This window comes from Trichechus manatus, unplaced genomic scaffold (assembly GCF_000243295.1).
Source record: "Trichechus manatus latirostris isolate Lorelei unplaced genomic scaffold, TriManLat1.0 scaffold00020, whole genome shotgun sequence".
Lineage (NCBI taxonomy): Eukaryota > Metazoa > Chordata > Mammalia > Sirenia > Trichechidae > Trichechus > Trichechus manatus.
Window position 1 is genome coordinate 14,984,620 of NW_004443956.1, and position 25,612 is coordinate 15,010,231.

The following is a 25,612-nucleotide window of genomic DNA, read 5'->3' on the forward strand; positions in this document are numbered from 1 at the left end:
TGTCTTCTTTGCTGAAGTGTCTGTTCGTATCCTTTGCCCATTTTTTAATTGGATTATTTGTCTTTTTGTTGTAGAGGTGTTGAATTTTCCTGTAGATTTTAGAGATTAGACCCTTGTTGGAGTTGTTGTAGCCAAAATTTTTATCCCAGTCTGTAGGTTCTCTTTTTGCTCATTTGGTGAGCATAAGTGTTTAATTTTTAGAAGATCTCAGTTATCTAGCTTGTCTTCTGGTGTTTGTGTATTGTTAGTTCTGGTTGGTATCCTGTTAATGCCATGTATTAGGGCCTCTAGTGTTGACTCTATTTTTTCTTCTATGATCTTTATAGTTTTGGGTTTTATATTTAGATCTTTGATCCAGTTTGAATTAGTTTCTGTGTATGGTGAGGTATGGGTCCTGTGTCATTGTTTTTTTACAGATGGACATCCAGTTTTGCCAGCACCATTTGTAAAAAAGACTATCTTTTCTCCATTTGATAGACTTTGGGCTTTTGTCAAAGATCAGATGACTGTAGGTAAATGAATTTACATCTGGATTTTCAATTCTGTTCCATTTGTCAGTGTATCTGTCATCGTATCAGTACCAGGCTGTTTTGACTACTGTAGCTGTATAGTAGTTTCTGAGGTCAGGTAGTACGTGTCCTCCTACTTTATTCTTCTTCAGTAATGCTTTACTAATCCAGAGCCTCTTCCCTTTCCATATAAAGTTAATAATTAGTTTTTCCATCTCTTTAAAAAATGCTTTTGGTATCTGGATGGGGATTGCATTGTATTTGTAGATTGCTTTGGGTAGAATTGACATTTTCACAATGTTAAGTCTGTCTATCCATGAGCATGGTATGTTTTTCCATTTATGTAGATCTCTTTTGGTTTCTTGCAGTAGTATTTTGTATAAATCTTTTACATTCCTGGTTAGATTTATTCCTAAGTATTTTATCTTTTTAGGGGCTATTATAAATGATACTGTTTTCCTGATTTTCTTTATGTCATTCTCTTTATTTCTGTGTAGAAATCCAACTGATTTTTGTATGTTTATCTAGTATCCTGCTACTCTGCTGAATCTTCCTGTTAGTTCCAATAGTTTTCTTGTGGAGTCTTTAGGGTTTTCTATGTATAGTATCATATCATCTGCAAATAGGGAAAGTTTTACTTCTTCATTACCAATTTGGATGCCCTTTATTTCTTCTTGCCTTATTTCTCTGGCTAGGATTCCAGCACAGTGTTAAATAGCAGTGATGGAAAAGGGCGTCCTTGTCTTGTTCCTGTTCTCAAGGGGAATGTTTTCAGCCTCTCCCATTAAGAATGATTTTGGCTGTTGGTTTTGTATAGATGCCGTTTATTATGTTAAGGAATTTCCCTTCTATACCTATTTTACTGAGAGTTTTTATCAGGAACAGGTGTTGGACTTTGTCAAATGCCTTTTCTGCATCGTTTGAGATGATCATGTGATTGTATTATTTTATTTACGTAGTAGATTATGTTGATTGATTTTCTAATGTTGAACCATCCTTGCATACCTGGTATGCATCCCACTTGGTTGTGGTATATTACTGTTTTGATATGATGCTGAATTCTTTTGGCTAGAATTTTGTTGAGAATTTTTGCATCTGTATTCATGAGAGATATTGGTCTGTAATTTTCTTCTTTTGTGGTGTCTTTGCCTGGTTTTGGTATCAGGGTTATGCTGGCTTCATAGAATGAATTTGGAAGTACAGCTTCTTTTTCTGTGTTCTGAAATAGTTTGAGTCATACTGGTGTAAGCTCTTCTCTGAATGTTTGGTTGAATTCTCCAGTGAGGTCATCTGGGCCAGGGCTTTTTTTTTGGGAGTTTTTTTCTTTACCTTTTCAATCTGTTCTCTTGTTATAGGTCTATTTTGATTTTCAATTTCAGTTTGTGTTAGTTTGTGTAGGTAGTGTGTTTCTAGAAATTTGTCCATTTTCTCTAGGTTTTCAAATTTGTTGGAATATAGTTTTTCATAATACTTTGTTATACTTTTATTTCAGTTGGGTCTGTTGTAATGTCCTCCATTTCATTACTTACTTGGATTATTTATGTCCTTTCCTGTTTTTCTTTTGTCAGTTTGGCCAATGGTTTGTCAGTTTTGTTGAGCCTTTCAAAGGACCAACTTTCTATTGTTTCTCTCTTCTCTATTTCATTTATTTCTGCTCTGATCTTTATTATTTCCTTTCTTCTGGTGACTGTGAGTGTGTTTTGCTGTTCTCTTTCTATTTATTCAAGTTGTGTAGCTAATGTTTTGATTTTGTTCCTTCTTTTTTGATGTGTGCATCTATTGGTATAATTTGACCTCTGAGGATTGTCTTTGCTTTGTTCCAAAGGTTTTGGTATGGTGTGTTTTGATTCTCGTTTGATTCTAGAAATTTTTTTTTATTCCATCTTTGATTTCTTCTATTACTCAGTGGTTTTTAAGCAGGGTGTTATTCAGTTTCCATGTACTTGGCTTTTTTTCTTGCTCTTCCTGTTATTAATTTCTACTTTCATGGCGTTGTTTTCAGGAAGCTACTTTGTATTATTTCAGTGTTTTGGATTTCGTTGAGGATTGCTTTGTGGCCTAAGATGTGGTTTGTTCTGGAGAACATGTTCCATGTGTGTTGGAAAAGAATGTGTACTTTGCAGCTCTTGGGTGGAATGTTCTATATATGTCTGTTAGGTCAGGTTGGCTGATTGTAGCCTTTAGATCTTCTGTATCTTTGTTGAATTTCTTTCTGGATGTTCTGTTCTTTACCGAGAGTGGTGTGTTGAAGCCTCCTACTATTATTGTGAACTGTCAGTTTCTGTTTTCAGTGCTGTTAGAGTTCATTTTATATATTTTGGAGCCCTGTCATTGTGTACATACATATTTATTATGTTTATGTCTTCATGATGAATTGTCCCTTTAATCATTGTATAATGCCCTTCTTTGTCTTTTATGGTGGATTTTGTTTTAAAGTCTATTTTTTCTGAAATTAGTATTGCCACTCCTGCTCTTTTTTGGTAGCTGTTTGCTTGATATTTTTTCCATCCTTTGATTTTTAATAAGTTTATGTGTTTGTGTCTAATGTGTGTCTCTTGTAGACAGCATGTTGATAGGTCCTTGTTTTAATCCATTATATCATTCTCTGTCTCTTTATTGGTACATTTAAGCCATTTATGTTCAGAGTGATTATTGATAGATGTGAGTTTATTGCTGTCATTTTGTAGTGCTGACGTTTTCTTTGTTGCTGTTACTCTTCTGTGCTGAATTACTTTTATTGTGTATTTTTTTCGTTTGTTTCATTTTTGTAAATTTTGTTTTTACTGAGACTCTGTTTTTCTTTATTTTGATGAGTAGGTTTGTTAAGTTTGTGGTTAGTTTGAAATTTTCCCCTATCTTTCTAAGTTTGAATCAGTCTTTTATTACTTGGTATCACCTTGACTTCCTCTCCATTTGAAAGTTCTGTACCTATGCCATTTATTCTCTCTTTTATTGTTCTGATGTTGTTGTCATTTACAGATTAACCTTTATGGTTCTCTGTTGTAAATCTCTTAGTTTTGTTTTATCCTTGAGAGTTCATTTCCTTGGTTGGTATTTGGCTGATGTGGTCTTGTGTCCTAGATTCAGGCTGTTGTCTGATGTTGATTCTGTAACCAAAGGACTCCTTTTAATAATTCTTGTACATTTCGTTTGGTTTTTACATATTCCCTTAATTTCTGTTTATCTGGATATGTCCTAATTTCACCATCATATTTGAGCGAGAGTTTTGCAGGATATATTATTCTTGATTGGCAATTTTTTTCTTTCAAGGTTTTATATATGTCATCCCATTGCCTTCTTGCCTGCATGGTTTCTGCTGAGTAGTAATCCGAACTTAGTCTTATTGTTTCCCCTCTTTTTATGACTTTTCGTTTTTCTGGAGCTGCTCTCAGGATTCTTTCTGGAGCACAGTTGTGATGTCTTGATGATTTTGTTTTGGGGTCTATCCTATATGAGGTTTGTTGAGTTTCTTTGATGGACATCTTTACATGTTTCATTTTATTACGGAAGTTTTCTATCTGCAATTCTTCAATGATCCTCTCTGTGTTTTCCGTTTTCTCCGCCTGTTTTGGAACTCTGATGACTCACAGATTTTTACTTTTGATTGTATCCTATGTTGTTCTCAGGGTTTCTTCATTTTTCTTTGTTCTTTTTTGTGATTTTTTCCTCAAAGTGACATCCAAGGATTTGTCTTCAGTTTTGCTGATCCTGTCTTCCATTATTTCACACTTGTTCCTCAGATCGTCTATGACACTGTCCGTTTCTGAAATCTTGTTTACCTTTTGAATTTCTAATTGTTGTTTTTGTATGATTTCTAGTTGTGTGTTTATTTTAACATTTTGTTCCTGTATTATTTTCCTGAACTCTTCCATTGTTTTGTCTGTCTTTTCCATGATTTTGTCTGTATTTTCTATGATTTTGTCTGTTTTTTCCTTATTTTTTTGTCTGCTTTTTCCTTCGTCTCTTGGATAGCCCTGAGTATTAGAGTTTTAAATTGCCAATCAGGTAGTTTCAGTGCCTTTTCTTCTATTGGGAGATCATCTGGTGTTTTATTTTGGATGCCTACTGGAACCATCTTGTCCTGTTTTTTTAAAATATGTTTTGATATTGTCTGCTGTCTTTGGAACATTGGGTAATTTCTTCATTTACTGATTGTAGACTTGCTTGTTTTGTCCTGCTTTTTTGTTTTATTTGGTTATGTCTGGGCAGGTGGGCTGGGCGTTCTTTGTGGTTTGCTCATTTGTAGGCACAGTACTTCTCACTACCTTGCCAGTGGGGCTAGGGGCAGTGCAGAGCAGAATCCAGTGGTCCATGCCTGTGCCGCTTGGGGGTGTGGTGCTCAGTGTGTGGTGCAGATAAGCAGGAGGGAAGGGGGGAAGATGTGATGTGTGGAGCTAAGTGGGTGTAGGAAAGAAGAGAAAGAAGGAAAAAAGTAAGCCAAAAAAAAAAGAAGTGCTGAGGGAGCCTGCCGTTGGAGTGGCACAGACCCAGGGAAGTCGTGTATTGGTGGCTTTCTGGTCAGGCAGTGTGGCACACAGCCTGTCAAGAAGGGGCAGAGTCAGCATACGTGGCTAAGGTGGACAAGCGAAAGGAAGGGAAGAAAAAGAAAGATAAGAATGTCAAAAAAAATAAGGAAAAAAGAAAGGCACAAGCGGCCAGGTGGTCAGGAGGAAGGAAAGGAAGGAAGGTAGGAAGATAAGAAACCGAGAAAAAAAGAAAAAAAAAAGGTCCTTGGGAGCCCACTGAAAGCAGTTCCTCAGCCAAGTGGTGCTGCACGGCCCATCAAGAAAGAGCAGAGATGGCACACGGCACCAGGTATTCGGGAGAAAGATAAGGAAGAAAGGTAGAGAGAGACAAGAAACCAAGAAAAGAGAAAAAAAAAATTCCCTGAGGGAGCCCACTGGTATGGCATCGTGGATCAGGGAAGTGGCACTGCCCATCAAGAAGGAGCAAAGATGGCTCATACTACTGAGTATTCGGGGAGAAAGAAGAGAAAGGAAAGTAGATAGAGACAAGAAACCGAGAAAAGAAAAACAAAAGAAATGCCTCAAGGGAGGCCACCATTGTGGCGGCATGGATCAGGGAAAGGGCTCCCCAGTTGGGCAGTACTGTATAGCCCATCAGGAAGGACCAGAGATGGCACACGGTGCCAGATGTTTGGGAGAAAGGAAAGGAAACAGGTGAGAGAGAGAAGAAACTGAAAGAAGCCAAGAAAGCAAGAACAGCAACAAAAAAATGGCACTTAAGGAGCTGGCTGGTGGGGGCAAGGCAAATCCAAGTGGCAAGGAGCCAGCGTCTCCCTGGCTGAGGGACCGTGGTTGCTGGAAAGTGGCAGACGCCAAGCAGAGGGAAGAAAGGTTTGGTGTGGGAAAGTGTGTATCCCTGGTTACTGGGTGCTCTGTCTCCTGCTGGGTGCTCCATGAAGCTGCCTTACCGTACTCCCTGTCCACTGTTCTTGCTGGCTGATGGGTCCAAGATGGCGAATCTGTGCCATGTTAACAGATAGGGGACCTCCACTCCATAGCACTCTTCATTCTCTGTTCTCTCTCAGTTTCTTATTCCATTTGGTGCTTGTTTGAGTTCTTTATGCCTTCATTTGACATTTAAGGTTCCAGGATTGATGTTTGTCTCTGTTTTACTTAGTTTTTTGGGTCTTTGCTGTGGAGGGACAGTGTGGTGATTCTGTCTGTAGTGCCATGTTTGCTCCACCTTCCTCTATTTTCATTTTCATTCAGTTTAATGCATTTTTAAATTTATTTGGGAGTTTCTCTTTGATCTATGGGTTATTTAGAAGTCTATTGTTTAGTTGCCAAGTTTGAGGAAATTTTCCTCTTAGAGTTCTGTTATTGATTTTTAGGTTGAGTCCATTGTGCTCAGAGAACACATATTTGTAGATGTTTGTTTTATGGTCCAGGATATGGTTTATCTTGGTATGAGTTCCGTGAGTGCTTAGAAAATACATAGTCTGTTGTTTGGTGTTCTATAAAAGTTGATTGAGTCTTGGTGTTGTTGAATTCTTCTATATTTTTGCTGATTTTCTGTCTAGTTCTATCAGTTGTTGAGAGAGGAATGTTGAAGCCTCCAACTGTAGTTATGGATTTGTCTATTTCTTCTATCAGTTTTTGCTTCATGTAATTTACATCTCTTTTGTTTGGTGCATACACATTTGGAATTGCTAAGTCTTATTGACCGATCAGTCCTTTTTTCATTATGTAATTTTCTTTCTTCTGAAGTCTACATATCCTTTCAGAGATACTTTCTACATATACTACGAAATGTGCACAGGCATCTGTTTTTATCTAAGTGGTGGCATACCATAAACAATGTTTTGCATCTTGCTTTTTTCACTCAATACTCTATCTTAGCCATCCTTCTACATTAATATATGAAGAACTACTTAATTCTTTTTAATATTCATGATATTCCATTGTATGAACATGCTATAATATATGCAACTAGTTGAAATGTTTACATATTGATTCTATTATCCAATGTGTTTATTTTCCTTTCCATCTTAATGTTCACTGTGCATTTCATGTCTTCTCTGTTTACATCTATGTCAGGGTTCTATGGTGTCCTGGAGATAATTTCTGGAGTGACAGAGATCATTGTATATTGATATCTACTCCCCTGAACACATGTCTTTCATATTCATAAGGCTTGTTTGGGCCCAAGTCATGATTTCTGAAGGTATATAAAAAAGATTTTCATTATAAGCTCTATATGCCTTTACTTTCTTTCATGGATTCAGTATCTTTCTGTGTAATAGTTAAAGAAGTGTACTTTATATATACATATTTTATTGTCTTGAAGGGCCAACAAAAAGTATATGTACTATTGTGTAGGGTCAAAGTGCTTTGATTTACCTTTCTTCGGGATAAAAATAACTTCATTGTCATTTGAATTTGAGTGTGATAGTTTTATTCTTACTAAGTTTATCACTTTTTTTTAAGGTGGTAGTTTTTCGTTTTTTTTTCTTATCTTGGTGTCTTAGTTATCTAGTGCTGTTATAACAGAAGTACCACAAGTGGATGGCTTTAACAAAGAAAAATTTATTCTCTCACAGTCTAGGAGGCTAGAAATCCTAATTCTGGGTGCCAGCTCCAGGGGAAGTCTCTCTGTCAGCTCTGGGCGCAGGTCCTTGTCATCAATTTTCCCTGGTTGAGTAGCTTCTCAGCCTAGGGCCCCCGGGTCCAAAGGACATGCTATTCTCCTAGGTCTTGCTTCTTGGTGGTATAAGGTCCCCCTCTCTCTCTGTTCACTTCTCTCTTTTATGTCTCAAAGAGATTGAATTAAGACACAACCTAATCTTGTAGATTGAGTCCTGCCTTATTAACATCATAGAGGTAGGATTTACAACACATAGGAAAATGACATCAGATGACGAAATGGTGGACAATCACATGACACTGGGAATCATGGCCTCGCCAAGTTGACAAACATTTTTGGGGGACACAATTCAATCCATGACATTCCACCCTTTGGCCCCCCAAAATTCATGTCCCTGCCACATGTAAAACATATTCACCCCATCACATCATAGTAAAAGCCTTAAATTATCTTCAAGTTCAAAATCCAAAAGTTCTTTTTCATCTGTGAAATCTGGAATACAGGTTATCTGCTTCCAAAATACAATGGTGGAACAGGCGCAGGGTAAACATTTCCATTACAAATTGTAGAAATTGGAAGGAAAGAAGGGATAACAGGCACTAAGCAAATCAGCCCTGGGCTTCAGCTCTGTGTTCCAGGCCCACTGGAACGGCAACTCTGCTCCTTTGGCTTTGGGCGGTCCCATTCTCCTAGTCCATCTGAGTGACATCTTCACCCTTTGAGACCCCAGAAATCATGGCCGTATCTTTTGAGACTGAAGCAGCTCTGCTTCCTGTGTTCCTTATCTCTTCAGCTTCTACTTCCTGGTTCCTTGGCCTCTCAGCCCCTTGGGCCTCGTCACCTGAGTCTGCCCTGCTGGGACAAGTGTTCCAAAGCTCTTTAGCTCCACCAATAAGTGCCTGGAGGCACCCCACTCCACCAGTAAACTTTAGCCAGAAGGCACTCAGCTCTCTTGCTCTGGGTGTTGGCAAGCCTAGCTTCACCGATAAGTGCCCAGAGGCACCCCACTCCTCCAGGAAACCTCTTGTGTAAAGGCACTCAGCTCTCTCACTCCATGGGTCAGCTCCAGCGCTGTCTCATGCTGTTCTCCTGCTTCTACTGCTGCCATTTCTCTGTTGCTGCTTCTTGCTATCTGCGCTGTTGCCAGTGTAACAGCTCTCCTCACTTCCTTCTGAGTTCTCAAAAGAATTCTTTGACGTCCATAATTTCACCAACAGTCTCTTCAAGGCAGTCTAGGCCTTCACCAATAGGCACTTCAAAACTCTTGCAGCCTCTACCCAATCACAGTTTCAAAACTGCTTCCACATGGTAGGTATCTGTTAGAGCAGCACCCTACTTTCTCGGTACCAAATTCTGTTTTAGTTGTCTAGTGCTGCTATAACACAAATACCACAAATGGATGGCTTTAACAAAGAAGAATTTATTCTCTCACGGTCTAGGAGGCTAGAAGTCAGAATTCAGGGTGCCAGTTCTAGGGGAAGTCTTTCTCTCTCTATTGGCTCTGGGGGAAGGTCCTTGTCATCAGTCTTCCCTTGTTGAAGAGCTTCTCAGCGCTGGGTCTTGAGGTCCAAAGGACACACTATTCTCCTGGCTTTTGCTTCTTGGTAATAAACGAAGTCTCCGTCTCTCTGCTTGTTTCTCTCTTTTATATCTCAAAAGAGATTGACTTAAGACACAGCCTAATCTTGCAGATTGAGTCCTGCCTCATTAACCTCATAGAGGTAGGATTTATAGCACTTAGGAAAATCACATCAGATGACAAACTGGGGGGCAATCACACAATACTGGGAATCATGTCCTAGCCAAGTTGACACATATTTTTGGAGGACACAATTCAATCCATGACAGTGTCTTGGTTATCTAGTGCTGCTATAACAGAAAAACCACAAGTAGATGACTTTAACAAATGGAAATTTATTTTCTCACAGTTTAGGAGGCAGGAAGTCCAAATTCAGGGTGCCAGCTCCCGGTTAAGGCTTTCTCTCTCTGTCAGCTGTGGGGGAAAGTGCTTGTCATCAATCTTCCCTTGGGTCTAGGAGTTTCTCAGCACAGGGACCCCGGGTCCAAAGGACATGCTTCACTCCCAGCTCTTCTTGCTTGGTGGTAGGAGGTCCCTCTCCTCTCTGCTCACTTCTCTCTTTTATATCTCAGAGGAGATTGACTCAAGATACAAATGAATCCTGTTGAGTCCTGTCTCATTAACATAACTGCCTCTTATCTGCCTCATTAACATCATAGAGATTAGGATTTACAACACAGGATAGTTACATCAGATCACAAAATGGTGGACAATCACACAATAATGGGAATCATGGCCTAGCCAAGTTGACACACATTCTGGGGGGACACAATTCAATCCATAACACTTGATTAAGTGTATTGCTGTAAATTCTTGGTATACTTGAGTGATGGCATGAATTGCAGAATCTTTTTGCCTTTTTTCTCTTCACAGTCTTTTATTTTGACTTGGCAGTTTAATTCTAAATTCATGCATAATTAAGTTTGATCTTGCCCAGAGGAGGATACCATCTGTCATTTGCACTGTCACATTGTGTTAGGGTTTCTGAGGTCTGCTGCAGGCCATCTTGCCAGTGGCCCTTGGGAATACCTAACTTGAGCATCAGAATTCTGTATTGTGTCTGCCAGTGCACTGTTGAATGGGATGGTCAGTTTTTAGAGGTAGGTTTTATTTGTTTCTGCAGTTGCCTTAGTCCCTTACCACCCATCAGACTTTTCTAGCCTGTTCCAAGCTCTGTAGTTCCAGGCTACTCTGCACTTCTTATTCTAGACTCTCTTTAGGCTCAGTCCCCAGGTACTACTTTACTCTTGTCTTCTTCAGTCCTGCAGAAATCCAACCCTTGAGACTTATGCCACCTTTTATAACTTGAAAGTTCCAGGATTTTAAACATGGTAGGGAGTTGGACTGAGAAAAAGTGAGCAGAGTGATTTTTGTCCTGTATCTTTTTCTTTACACTTCTTCAGGCCATTACTTCAAGATGTCTCTCTGAGAAAAAGACTTCAAATTTACACTTACTGTTATTATTCATTTATAATACATTGGGATTTCAGAAAATCTACTTTAAAAATAATTGTATATGCTTACTAATTTGTTTTGGAATAATTTTCAAGGTTAATTTACAGCAAACTTAATACCTTCCTGTTTGAGAAAAATTCTGCAGCTTGGCTTACTTTGACAGCTTTTCATTTGGAAATGATGCTGTAAGGGTAAATGACCCTGAGTGGTAATGGTGAATACTTGAGGTCACAAAAAAGTACAGCATTTAATTTTATTTTGTTTCCATGGCTTTTTTTTTCATAGTAGAAAAACTAATATCTTAGTAAAAGATAGCAAAAATCACCGGTAATTCTACCTCCCAGGAATAACCAATGTTAATCTTTGATTAATCATTTTATTTCTCAGAATATACATTAATTACACACATATTACTCTTCAAATTTACCAAAGTGGAGTCATACTGTGCATATTATTCTGAAAGGCTACTTACTAGCTCTTTCTATGAGTTGGATATAATTTATTTAACTAATCCTGTATTTTAGGTCCATTAACTTTTGCCTCCATTATTTTCTGTCACAGTTAATTCTACAAAAAGTATCCTTGTATTTGTGTGTATGTGTGTGTATGTGCTTGCACATAGTTTTATTTACTCTGATTATTTCTTTAGGATGAATTTTTAGAAGTAGAATTGCTGGATAAACGCATCTTTATGATATATGGTACATAGCTCCCAGTTGCTCTCCAGAATGATTTAATCTAGGTAGCTTTTAAGTGTTCAACCAGTCACATTTTTGGTCTCCAATTTGGAACAGATTATGGTATTTATTGAGTAGTACTCTGTGGCAGGTTCTCTGCTAAGCATTTTGGAAACATTATCTCATGTAATCCTCACGTCCTTGCAAAAGTAGGTGGTGGTGTTCACATTTCAGAGGTGCGAATACTGAAGTTGAGTAGTAACTTTTCTTGGATCAGCTAACTAGTAAGTGCTTGATCCAGGATTCAAACCTAGGTGTGTGTAACTTCAAAGTCTATGCTCTTTCCACTCCAAGAAACAGCAATGTAGGAAAATAGCATTTATTGGACTGTTTTGAAGGAATTAATTCATATCAGAAGACTTATATGTCTCCCCTGAAATTTATTCATGAGGAATTTTGATACTTTAATTCTGAGAAATTTTGTCTGGCACTTATATTTATTTGGTGCAAAGGAGCTATAATTTCATCATAATGTATATGTAAAGGTAGTGATATTCCATTAGTATATTGCATTAATATATTTATGGAATATTTCCCTAATACCTACTCTGATAGCCTGCTTAGGTGCAATCCTGGCTGTGTCTCTTGGAAGCTGTGCGACTTTGATAGTTTCGTAAGCTTCTCTGTGTTTATATTTCTGTTAAATGGAGATAATAGACCTACCTCATAAGCTATTGTGAGGATTAAATGAAATAGTTTACAAAAGAAAGCACACAGCAGAGTGCTTGATAAATATTAACTATTATTGCTGTTTGGTAATGTAGAGGGTCATCAAAAATGAGGGAAACTCTCAATGGGATGGATTGGCACAATAGCTGAAACAGTGAACTCAAGCATACCAATGATCATGAAGATGGTGCAGGGTTGGGCAGCGTTTCATTCTGTAATACATGAGGTCACCATGAGTCGGAGCCAATTCAACGGCAACTCACAACAATGACATTATTGTTATTACTAATTGTTAAAAATATTTTATATTGAATTTCTGGTGAAAATACACAGCAAAACCTGCTTCTATTCAACAATTTTTATATATAATGTTCAATAATATTGGTTATATTCTTCACATCGTGTCAGTATTTCTAGTTATTTCACTCCATTAACTTAGTTTCACTGCCCCCTAAACTTCTCATCTATGTTTTAGAGTAACTTTTGTCCATTTGGTCACATATAGGTAATTTTTTTAAAAGGGCACAGTACTCAAGGGTGACATTCTTTACTTTTTGAGCTAACCTGCTGTTTAGTTAAAAGGTGACTTCAGGGGATAGTTTTGCTTCAAGGTTTAAAGACTATCTCAGGGTAATAGTCTCTGGGATTCCTCCAGTCTCAGTGGGTCCAGTAAGTCTGCATTCTTTAAGAATTTGACATCTGTTCCACTTTTTCTCCCCTTCTATCAGGATCCATCTGTTGTGTCCCTGGTCAGAACGTTTGGTAGTGGTGGCCAGGCACCATCTAGTTCTTTTAGTCTCAAGGTAGAGGAAGTAGTGGTTCATGGAGATAATTAGTCCTGTAGTCTGATTCCCTAATACTTGGATTTCCTTCTTTTTCTTTTGTTCCGGATGATAGAGACCCATAGCTGTATCTTAAATGGCCGCTTGTAAGCTTTTAAGACCCCAGACACTACTCATCAAACTAGGATGTACAACATAAACTTTTTGAACTTTATCATGCCAATTGACTGAATTGTCCCATGAGACCATGACCCTAAGTCTTCAAACCAAGAAAACAAATCCTGTGAGGTGATTGGTTATGGCTAAGAAATGTCAGCATCTGTAGCCCCTATTTTGTTGTATATATATTTTTTGATTGTTGTTATTGTTACAAAATTATATATAACATAGCATTTGCCAGTTCATCCCTTCCTTAAGTACAACTTAGTGGCATCAGTTATACTAGTCAACTGTGCAAACTTCACCGACATTCAGTGCCACCTTTCCCATCACCATAAATAAAAAGTGATTACTACCTAGAGAATGATCCCCCCCATAACTAATGAATGTTGGTCTCTGTATATTCACCTTTTCTTGTCATTTCATAAAAGTGAGATCATACAATATTTGTCCTTTTATGATTGACTTATTTCTCTCAGCATAATGCCCTCCAGGTTCATCCATGTTGCAAAATGACTCTGGAACTCAGTTTTCTTTATGGCTGAGTAGTATTCCATTGTATGTATGTATCACATTTTGTTTATCCATGCATCTGTTGATGGGCACTTCAGTGGTTTATTATTACTTATTGATGTTACATTACTGGCACTAGAGAAACAGTGTAAAAGAATATTATTGGGTCACAAGGAGTTTACAGTCTAGTTGGTAGACTGATTGTAACCAATTATAATTTAGTGTGAAAAATGCTTTAATGGTAGTACATAAGGGCCATGGAAGCATAAAAAACATGTCCATATCTGCCAGGTTGTCAAGGAAGGTTTCAAGGCAGGGGATGGTGTGAGAGTGGTTGAAGGATGACTAGTGCATTTATGTGGTCAGGGGTTAGGAGTTTAAATTGAAGCTTTCAACATTTTATTCGATGTTAAATTCTGGAGTGAACTTTTATATGATTATTTACTACCTGTTCTCTAAGTGTATTCTCAAATATTCAAGTTTAGGATCTTATTAAAATAATGCATCATAAAGCCATTAATATTTGAAATATTTATATAATACAGATGTTTGATTATTGTATTTTTCTCTTTGCAACGGATATTAGCCAACAACTTCCTAGTTTTTCCTTTTAATGGGAAGTCACAAGTTTGTGTGTGTGTTTTTTCCAATAACAAGAGAACATATACATTTTAAATTTCTCTGATGCAGTTTTATTTAAAGGATTAAGAGTATAAGGCATTATTTTTCAATTTACTATCCCCTTCTGTATTGAATCTTTAATTTTGTTCCCTTTTAGAATGTATTTTAAATTTTGAAACCTACTGATATATTGACATTTCATTTTCTATCTTGAGGGAATTTTCCAGATGAAACAGCAATTTAGAAATGTAGCTTCTGTCAACATTAAAAGCAGGCCAGCTAAGTTCCTTTGTACCATACTGAAAATAATATTGGAATATAACTTGTTTCTCTATTATTTTATGTATGCATTAATAATATCTTTTCTGTGACCACCCTCCTATCCCAGATAAAATCCTAACATTGAAAATTTACTTGTAATACATAGGGATTATACTATTCTTTCTTGATTATTCACGTAAGTGTGGATAATGATGTAACTCTTTGTGTTTTTTATAAAGGTATTGCCATCAGAGAGTCAGCAAACGTAGTTGACCAAGCCCAAAGGAGAGTGTTGAGGGGAGTAGACGACCTTGACTTTTTCATAGGGGATGAAGCCATAGATAAACCTACATATGCTACAAAGGTAATGTTCTGCCTGGAATTTACTCCTTCTTTTTAAGTGTATATTAAGGATAGAGCAGTAGAGTGAATAATGCAAAAATGTTAGATTATCTAGGAATTGTATTTATGAATTGTGGGATGAATTTTTATTCTGATGTTTGAGTAAAGGGTTTTGTTGTTGCTTTTGAGAGGAGCTATTTGTGATTTGGGGATGTGAATTAACCAAGCCCCAGAATGTAGAACTGATTCAGGGAGCGCTTGATTGTATATGAGAGCAAGGCCTGCTACTATGGAATATTGCAGGTTGACCAATTAACCTGTCATATATGGAAAATTGCAGATCGATTAATTAAAAAGAAATATTACAGTTTTTAACTAGATATTTGTTCTTAAAAAAGAAACCCAGTTAGAATTAAACTTGTGTGAGCCAGTGTATCCTCCACCTTGAATTTTACCACTAGAGACTTTTTGATGGTTTCCCCAGAAAAATTCTGTTGTCAAATTGTATGTAACTAGTGTTTAAGCTCATCTTGGATAATGCCTTTTTAATCGTGTTTAGTATACGTGGGCTTCAGTAGCAACCTTGGCAAAGCTTATTGACTACTAGGAGTAGAAACCTCCGCCCCCTCTGCTCTCTCTGATTACATACTTTGCTCTGCCCCAGGCTTGCAGTTTTCTCCTGGCAAATGTCTTCCCATTTTTAAAAACTTAATTCAAGAGAGCTACCTCCTTTTTGAAGCCTTTCCTCAATTCCATTTCTGTTGCTGAAGTAGAGTTTACTTCTCCTTTCTTTGTGTCTTCAGTATGCCCTGTACTTGCTTTAGGTATTTTTGCTTGTACGTTAGTCTCCTCATACAGACCCTAAGTCCCTTGAGTTCAGGAATCTTAACCCATTTTAGTGTCTCCCTGCTTGTATAGCATCTGACATATAATGCTATTGAATGAATAAATCCAGATACAAATTTATGCATTTGAACTGTTTGAATGTTACCAAACTTGGGTGTGTGTGCGCGCCTGCGCGTGCATTTCTTCTGCAAATGGAATTTGTGTAAGAACCAAGGAAAATAGAAGCTAAAACGCAAATTTGTTTATGTCCTTCCCCCCAAAATTAAAATGTTTCAGTGTCTTCCCATTATCTAGTTACTAATATCTATAGCATGGGGGTAGGAAAGAATGGAAGAAATAATTTAATGATATTTAAAGCAAATGAAGGCTATTTTGTAAATTGTTAAAATATCTATTCAGTTCTGTTTTGAGTAACTTCTTTCCTTTGCTAGAACCTCATTTCATTGTCTGTTGTCTCTCAGTGTCTCATTATATTTTTCATTGTACCCGTTATTTTTGTCTTACTAACATTGAGCACTACTTTTACAAAGACCTTTATTAAGTGCTTAGGTACTAGTACTATTTTAAGTTATGAGCATGTTAATTCATTTAATTATTATAACATCTCCATTTTACAGATGATGAAACTGAGCCACAGGGAGATTAAGTAATTTGCCCAAGATCACACAGCTAGTAAGTGGCAGAACTGGGATTCAAACCCAGGCAATCTGGCTCCAAATTCTATACTTTTAACAGCTTCTCCTTGATTTATTTTCACTGCCAGGGTGTTAAAGCATATTATTATTCATTCACGAACTGGCCCTTTTTCCTATGCCCATCTGCTCCTCTAAGTGAATCATATGGTAGATTATCTGTACTTTTTAAATCGGTCACTCCATTGTTAAGGTGATTCTTTGTACTTAGATAATATGGTGGAGTAGAATATAAATAATAATACAGTTTAATCTTTTTTGAAGTGCCTGTTATTTTTTACAAGGAGCCCTGGTGGCACAGTGGTTAAAGCACTCGGCTGTTAACTAAAGGGTGGGCAGTTTGAACCCGCCAGCCGCTCTGTGGGAGAAAGATGTGGCAGTCTGCTCCCACAGCCTTGGAAACCCTATGGGGCAGTTACGCTCTGTCCTCTAGAGTTTCTGTGAGTTGGGATCAGATTGACAGCAGTGGGTTTGGTTTGGTTGTTTTTTACATGAATTAACATTAACTTCATGAAAAGAGGAATTTTATTTTCCAAAAGCACATTCTTTCTTCTGTGCCCATCCTGTTAAGTCTGCTATGGTGGACTGAAGCTTGACCTATTGCTTTCTCTTGTTTTAGTGGCCAATAAGACATGGTATAATTGAAGACTGGGATCTTATGGAAAGGTTCATAGAACAAGTGATTTTTAAATATCTTCGAGCAGAACCTGAGGATCATTATTTTTTAATGGTGAGTAACTGGAACTAAGAGGAATATATTAACTAAGAAGAACTGTATAATTCCCAATTGTTGAGATTTTCAAGTGAAGATATTCTTCTTGCGGAAGTTTTTCATTCTTTCTAAAGATATTTGTGTGAATCAGGTTTTTTTGTTGCATATAACAGAAGGCTCAACAAAAATGGCCTAAACCACAAGGGGTTTATTGTCTGCCAATATGAGAGGGCCAGAGTTGGGTGGTTGCAGGGTGGGTTATTTCAGCAGCTCAGAGATGTCACGAAGGATCCAAGTTTTTCCATCTTTTGCTCTGCAGTACTTACTGTGCTAGCCTGGCCTCTTATGTTGGTTCCTCTCAGGTGCCAGGATAGCTGCCAGAGTTCCTTGCCTCTTCATGTACCTGCATTCAGAGACAGAAGAAGGGATGTTTTTCCTTGCACATCACTTTTTAAGAATTAAGAAACCTTTTCCCAGAAACCTTCCCAGCAGACTTGCCTCATCTGCCCATGCCTAACCTGTTCACTAGCAAGAGGGATAGTATTATCTTGACTGGTTTAGATTAATCAAGATTCTCTGCTTGGGGCTGAGGAGGGGGATCCATCTCTGATCATCGAGGCCTGGGAGGATTTAAGTATCCAAACAAAACCAGGGCTCCAACAGCAAGGAAGATGGCAGGAGGAATGGATTTGGATGAACCAACTGTGTACTTTAATATCCTTGTGAAGTAGCCAGACAACTATGGTTATTATCCATTTATTATAGCAGAAGAAACTGGGTCAAACTTCATTTTTTTCAGAGTTTAAATCTTATTGTAAAATAAACCGGAGCCAAGTTATTCCTTGATTATGGATTTAATTGATCTTATTCAAACCAAACATTACAGAGAAATGAAGAAATATCTTCTAGTTATAGGTTGTAATTGTTCTACTCACAGTAACATATTTCATTCTAAGGAATGCTCCTTTGAAGTTAAAATTAGTTGCATGTACAAAATTCTTGTTTTATAGAGAGCAATTTCATGTAACATAAATTGAGTATTAAAGCCTACATAGTTTAGTTCTGAATTTTTTCTATACAAGTACATTGTCAAATGGTTCAAGATCCATTTATATAATTCTTTCTAATGTTAGAATATGAAGTGTTTGTTAGAATTTTCTAGTTTAAAATATGTTAACTACAAGGCTATTACAGTGGTTAATCGAATCTGTATACGTAGTTAACATTTATTAAAGGTAGTCTTTGAAAGTGTGCAGATTTTTTTAGCTATTATATCTTTACAGCTAGAAATTGCCAAGTATGAGTACTGTGTTTTGCAGGCCACTCTGTATTTTTCCATCCTGTGCATCTACGGTGGTTCATCTAAGCTAAACGGAGCCAGGAAACTGACAGTGTGTGAGTGGCTCTGCCTTTATAGCCAAAACAAATCACAGACTCCCGCCTGTCAGATTTGGCATTTTTCCTTCTCTAGCACGTACATAACTACCTGTTGGATAGAATTTCAGGATGAAGTGCTCTTCCCAGCCGCTTCGTTCTGTCTGCCCCAGCTTGCCTTGCCAGGGGTTCTACCTCACTTTCCACTTAGAAGGCCGTTGATCTTAGGCCTGGGGACAAATGCAGACACAAGGACACAGCCCACAGGAAATTTTTACTAAAATAATTTTTTTTTTGATTTAGCTGGCATGTATAAGCTAGTATGATATAACCATTTTCCGGGAAGGAATTGGAGATATTTATTCTGAACATGGAAAAGCTAAACTTCATTTGCCAAAAATGGGTACCTGCAATGAAAGTTCAAAAATAATCAACTTTATTAAGTCAAAGGAGAAGCAAATATTGTATGTATTGTGCTGTGAACCCTGCAGGTCACATTCATTGCATGGTATGATTGAGGAAGTGATGAAAATGGTGCATTTCCTTCATGCTTGTGCTGTCAATCCTCAACTGATAGAATAGTAAAAGCGGAGCAAGGTAGAATATGGAGATATACGGCCAGGTCATAGAAATTAATGAAAACATTTACTGACCTGCTACATCAGGTAAAGGCTTTTTGGCATAAAAGAGTCTGAGAGATCCAAATTAGGGGTCCCTTGGTGGCTCTCAAAACTGCCCTCTCTGACTGCTATGACCAGTCATCTGAACATACTGGGCTTCAAAGTACAGGGTGAACATGAGTTAATTACTGCTGAGATTTTTCAAGGAGGCACAGATATGCAGACTCATGCTAGGCATGTGGCTTGAGCAGGTGGCAGATGGAAATAGTGCTCTTTTCTCCAATACTGAATTTCCCAGAGCTCAAAACAGAATCATATATTTCAAAGAATTCCAGTGCTATTGAGTAGAAATTCAGTGATGCTTTCAGAAGAGATTTTCAAACTATGACTTGTGCAAGAAAGAGCAAGCAGCATGTGCAGATAATCACAATGAGAGAGTTTGGTGATGATGAGAGTGGATTACTTTAGTAGGACTAGAGGGCCTAGTGGAAGTGGGGAGTTACAGGGAAAGGAAGTGTCGGACAGCCAGCCGACGCGTGGTCATAGGCCATAGGCCATAGAGCGGCATGTTCAGATTGTGTTTTAGAAAGAATGGATGGGAGGAGGGCAAAACTACTATCAAAGATTACTCATGATAATCCAAATGAGAGATGATGAGTGCCTGAATTAATATCATGGCAATGGTAATGGAGAGAAATGGGTGTAGGGGAGTTACATCTTATGCAGGGGTTGAGTTCTTAAGACTGTGCAAGCTGAAAATTATTTATAGTCAAAATTACCCATGAAAATCTCTCAGAAAGGGTCCATGCAAGAGACCAACATAACATCTCTCAATGACTATAAGAAAACTAACTTTCTTTAGCGCGGAGGAACTTCCTTCTGCTCTAGCTGAGGTAGTTGACGTGTTTAGGGGTGCCGTACAATGAGAAACACGTACCTTTTACCAGGATTGCCCTCAGTTCAGCAATACGCTCACACTTTGTGAGTATGGAGAAAGAAGTTGAGCCCACCTAAGGGGAATCAGATTCATAGAGCAAATACTCATTAGGCAGAATAGGAGCAGTCATTTCTCTTGCCCTTGCACCTGACTTCCTTGTCCTGGCCTATACCCTCACAAACTTGTATGTGCTCTCATTTCTTGATGCACCTATCATTGGTTAGAATAAGTTACATGTATGTAGCAGAGATTGACAGGAGGTAGGATTGACAGGCCCCAGAGATAAAAATTGGTGGCAGTTAAAGGAGAGGAATCTCGGATGACTCAGATTTTTGGACTAGGCAATGTGTAGATGGTGATATGATTGATTGAGATGGGAAACATTAGAAGAAACTCACACTTTGAAGGAGAATGAAGAAGGAGAGTTTGGTTTTGCACATGCTGAAGTCTAAGGGTACCTGTGGACTGTACCAGTGAAGAAGTCGGGTAGGCTGTAAAGGCTTATTTATCATCTAGGTGCAGGCTCTGAGCTGCAGGTAGTGATTTTAGGAGTCAGTGGCATTTACTTGTTGAACATGGAGTGAAATTTCACCCAAAATATACCATTCTTGGTATTTTAGAGATGAATGTATGAATCTATGGTTATCTTGAAATCTCTAGGTAAAGTTCAGGTTCCAGCTCTGTGAAAGAACTTTTTCACGAACCTTCCTGGTGAAATTGAAAATTTATAGTCACTTACTAGAAGTGATATAAATCTGAATCAGAATTACAGTCTGTCTTGACTTACTATAAATAGTTCCCTTTCTGATCCTGCCCAGGCTGATGCAGTAGCCATGAGCCAGTATAGAGTTGGACTTCCTTGGGTTTGTTAAATCAGTTACTTCTGGCCCATGTGCTTTCCAGCTTCCAAAATACTGGCATCTCTTCTCCCATTCTTCCTGTCTTTGAGCATTTATATTTTTTAAAAGGTTTCTTTATTGGAGTTATAGAGGGGTTCAGGAATGGAGCAAAATTAGGTACATGTGTTCAGTTTTTTATCTTTATCCAGAAATATGGAATTGATTTTCATGGTGATATTTTATCGTTGTTATGAATAAAAATGTTTATGTAGCTTGCAGTCATGTGATATTCTAATCATATGCTTTAGTTTAAAAAAAAAAAAAAAGAAAAACTTGATATCCCCAATTTAGATCTTGTTGTAAATAATGGTTTGGAAGTTTTATTTAAATTGGTCTCCTGAAGGAATGATTACTGGTGACAGACATAGAAGAAATGAAGGATTGAAGAAGAAATGGGTTTAGTGTCATGGTTCTCAGAGCTCACGAGGATGTGGCCTTAAAGCTGAATTTGACTCAAGAACCAGAACTCTATTAATATTGTGAACATCTCTGAAATGGAAGTAAATTTAACTTAATTAATTGATTTTTTGTACACTGGTCTTTAATTTTTAATTAGAATTAACTATCAAAGACACGGCAGCTTTCAAGTCTTTGAGCTTAACAGTGTTTAACAGTGGTTTTATTAGGTGAATGCTTAAAAGTATTCAACATTAAATTCAATTTACTTCACAATGTTTGCAAATACATTATTAGCAATTCTTTCTTTGTTGTTGTAGTTTAAGTGAAAGTTTGCAGTTAAAGTTAGTCTCTCATACAAAAATTTATACATACATTGTCATATGACCTTAATTGCTCTCCCTATACTGTGACAGCACACTCCTCCTTTCCAACCCTGATTTCCCATGTCCATTCAACCAGCTCCTAACCCTCTCTGCCTTCTCAGCTCACCTCCAGACAGAAGCTGCCCATTTAGTCTCATGTATCTACTTGAGCTAAGAAGCACACTCTTCACGAGTATCATTTTATATCCCATAGTTCAGTCTAATCTTTGTCTGAAGAGTTGGCCTCGGGAATTGTTTTAGTTCTGAGTTGACAGAAAGTCCAGGGGCCATGCTTTCTGGGGTTCTTCCAGTCTCAGTCAGACCATTAAGTCTGGTCTTGTCTGAGAATTTGAGTTCTGCACCCCACTTTTCTCCTGCTCCATCAGGGACTTTCTCTTGTGTTCCCTGTCAGGGCGGTCATTGGTGGTAGCTGGGCACCATCTAGTTCTTCTGGTCTCAGGCTGATGCAGTCTCTGGTTTATGTGGCCGTTTCTGTCTCTTGGGCTAATGCTTTCCTTGTGTCTTTGGTGTTCTTCATTCTCCTTTACTCCAGGTGGTTGGGATCAATTGGTGCATCTTAGATGGCCGCTCGCCAGCTTTTAAGACCCCAGACGCCACTCACCAAAGTAGGATGCAGAACATTTTCTTAACAAACTTTGTTATGCCAGTTGACCTAGATGTCCCATGGAAACATGGTCCCCAGACCCCTGCCCCTGCTATTCTGTCCCTCGAAGTGTTTGACTGTATTCAGGAAAATTCTTAGCTTTGGTTTAGTCCAGTTGTGCTGGCTTCCTCTGTAGTGTGTGCTGTCCTTCCCTTCACCTAAGATAATTCTTGTCTACTATGAAGTTAGTGAATAACCCTCACCCTCCCTCCCCACCTTTGTAACCATCAAGGAATGTTTTCTCCTGTGTTTAAACCGTTTGTTGAGTTCTTATAATAGTGGTCTTACACAATATTTGTCCTTCTGTGACTGACTAAATTCACTCAGCATAATGCCCTCCAGATTCCTCCGTGTTACAAGATGTTTCACGGATTCTTCATTGTTCTTTATTGTTGTGTAGTATTCTATTGTGTGAATATACCATAATTTGTTTATCCATTCGTCCGTTGATGGGCATCTAGGTTGTTTCCATCTTTTTGCTGTTGTGAACAGTGCTGCAGTGAACATGGGTGTGCATGTATCTATTCGTGTGATGGCTCTTATTTCTCTAGGATATATTCCAAGGAGTGGGATTGCTGGATCCTACGGTACTTGTATTTCTAGCTTTTAAAGGAAGCGCCAAATCGATTTCCTAAGTGGTTGTACCATTTTACATTCCCACCAACAGTGTATAAGTGTTCCAGTCTCTCCACAACCTCTCCAACATTTATTATTTTGTGTTTTTTGGATTAATGCTAGCCTTGTTGGGGTGAGGTGGTATCTCATTATAGTTTTGATTTGCATTTCTCTAATGGCTAATGATCATGAGCAATTTCTTCATGTGTCTGTTAGCCACCTGAATGTCTTCTTTGGCGAAGTGCCTGTTCATATCCTTTGCCCATTTTTTAATTGGGTTATTTGTCTTTTTGTTGTTTAGGTTTTGCAGTATCTTGTAGATTTTAGAGATTAGATGCTGACTGGATTAGTTGTAGGCAAAAAATTTTTTTCCCAGTCTGTAGATTATCTTTTGACTCTTTTGGTGAAGTCTTTTGATGAGCATAAGTGTTTAATTTTTAGGAGCTCCCAGTTATCTAGTTTCTCTTCTGGTGTTTGTGCATTGTTACTTATGGTTCGTATTCTGTTTATGCCATATATTAGGACTCCTAGTGTTGTCCCTGTTTTTTCTTCCATGATCTTTATCGTTTTAGATTTTATATTTAGGTCTTTGATTCATTTTGAATTAGTTTTTATGCATGATGTGAGGTATAGGTCTTGTTTCATTTTTTTGCAGATGGATATCCGGTTACGCTGGCACCATTTGTTAAAGAGACTGTCTTTTCCCCAATTAACGAACTTTGGGCCTTTGTCAAATATCAGCCGCTCATAGGTGGATGAATTTATGTCTGGATTCTCGCTTCTGTTCCATTGGTCTGTGTATCTCATTATTAGCAATTCTTAAGTATTTCAAATCAACCAACTTGAAGTATAGAAGGCTTGCTCTCAGACTCTTCTAAGGTGACATGAAGACTGAAAGAAGCCTATGTATTGAGTCCAAGTCTCTAACCAAGCACAACCATGTCATCACTGATGAACTCACATGAGGGAACTTCTGGGTTGAGTGCTGCAGGCCCCTTCCTGATCTTGCCAGATGCATCATAATGAGACCCATGGCAAAGGCAGTAATAACCACTGATATCTCCTGCATTTGTAGTGGGTACCGCAACCAAGATGAGTGCAGACACCAGTCAGGACAATTCATTCAGGTTTCTTTACTTGTTCTAAGACATGCTATGGGTCCCTCAACTGGGACACTTTGACTGCAGCTGCCTGCTCAATTTCTTTCTTGGTTCTATGATGCACAAACAGGGGTTTGCCTCTTCATCCAAAGGCTGTGTTTTTGCCTTCTGGAGTATTGGATAACTTGATTTCGATTTTTGACATGGCCAGCCCATCCGCTGAAGCACTCATGCTGGAAACAAACTGGGAAGCGACATTCTTTGCAGCATTTGCAACACCCACAGTGGTCATTGCAGTGACCTAACAGGAGAAGCCTTTTCTAGCCTCGCTGCTGTTTTGAAGACTGTGTACTATCTAACACTTTGGCATAATGTTAGTCAGTGAAGTCAGGCACTTTGATGTCTATATGGGAATAACGAACAGAAGCAGGGACATTGTGGCCCACAGAGGTGACCAAAGACCAGCCCATGGCCTGCTCACTCAGTGACTCCCAGCATAGGAAGGGCCACTTCAGGTCCAGCACATGTGGCTCCGAGATGGTGAGCACCAAGGCCTGCATTGGGGCCACAGCGTGGCCACCACCACGTGGGACATGGCCTACAGGACAGGCGCTAATGGGCCTGAGTGAGGTGGTGACTGACAGTTCCTCCAACAGCCAAGCTGGTCACAGGGATAACCCTCTGCCCACGGCATTGAAGTATATAGGTTTTAATGTAAATTCTTCAAAGATGCTGAATTGTTTTTGGCAACAAGTAATAGAGATCTGAAAAACCATAGGTTAAACAAATTGGGGTTTTATTTTCTCATATTAAAAAAAAAATCGTAGCAAAGGAGTCTGGCGCTGGTATGACAGCTCCCTGGTGTCATTAGGGATCTTTTTACTCTTGTATCATTAGTAAATGGTTTCCATTCTAAGGATGCCTCATGAGTGCAAGTTGGCTACTGCAGCTCCAGTCATCATCTCTACCTTCCAGGAAGGAAGAAGGTGGTAAGCGCAGGAGGAAGTCTATTACTTGAGTCTACCCTCAGCCTTGTAAGGAGCTTTGCTCGAAGACATATACATCACTTTGTGTTTACATCTTATTGACTGGAACTTATTCACATACCTGCTCTTGTCCACAAGGAAGTCTGGGAAATCCTTTTTGTCTGGGCCTGCTGCCTCCTCCTTTAATAGATCAGGGGTCTGTCAGTAAGGAAGAAGGGGAGAATGGATATTGTATGGGTAATTCTCAGTTCCATAATGATGTAACTCACAGGTATGATGACAGTGGCAAAGCAAGAGTTTGACTGCTTTTACAAGTCTGACGATTCTACCCAGGTGGAGAGTTGTCATCTGCGTTAGGTACTCAGAGGGCCAGGGGAAAGCTGTGTCAAGGTGTGCTGCATCTCCTGCTCTCTTGCCGTCTTGCTTCTGTTAAGTTTCTCTCTGTCTGTGAATAAATAAATAAGGAAGTTACGTTAGGAGTTTGTGTGGTCTTTCTATAGGCTGTAACCCAGTGAAGTGTTGCAGAATTTAACGCCTCACATGAAATTTTTTTTTTTCATCATAGTAGTACTATAAGGATGCTATAGAAAATTTAAAGATATTGATGGGACTTTCCATAATCCTATCACATTAACATAGTTATTATTAATTGTGGTGTGATTGATTACA

The 25,612-nt window shown here is 38.4% G+C and overlaps 1 protein-coding gene and 1 pseudogene across 3 annotated transcripts in view; one reads left to right on the forward strand and one right to left on the reverse strand.

The window, feature by feature from the left end:
• The window catches only part of ACTR3B (actin related protein 3B), a 125,807-nt gene that overhangs the window by 42,713 nt on the left and 57,482 nt on the right, over positions 1-25,612 (forward strand). For all 3 annotated transcript variants that reach the window (XM_023727973.1, XM_023727972.1, XM_023727971.1), the window contains exons 3-4: positions 14,635-14,759; positions 16,895-17,005. In XM_023727973.1, the coding sequence (XP_023583741.1) occupies positions 14,635-14,759; positions 16,895-17,005 (236 nt within the window). The remainder of the gene's footprint in view (positions 1-14,634; positions 14,760-16,894; positions 17,006-25,612) is intronic.
• Positions 23,615-25,505, reverse strand: LOC105756073 (cytochrome b-c1 complex subunit Rieske, mitochondrial pseudogene; annotated as a pseudogene).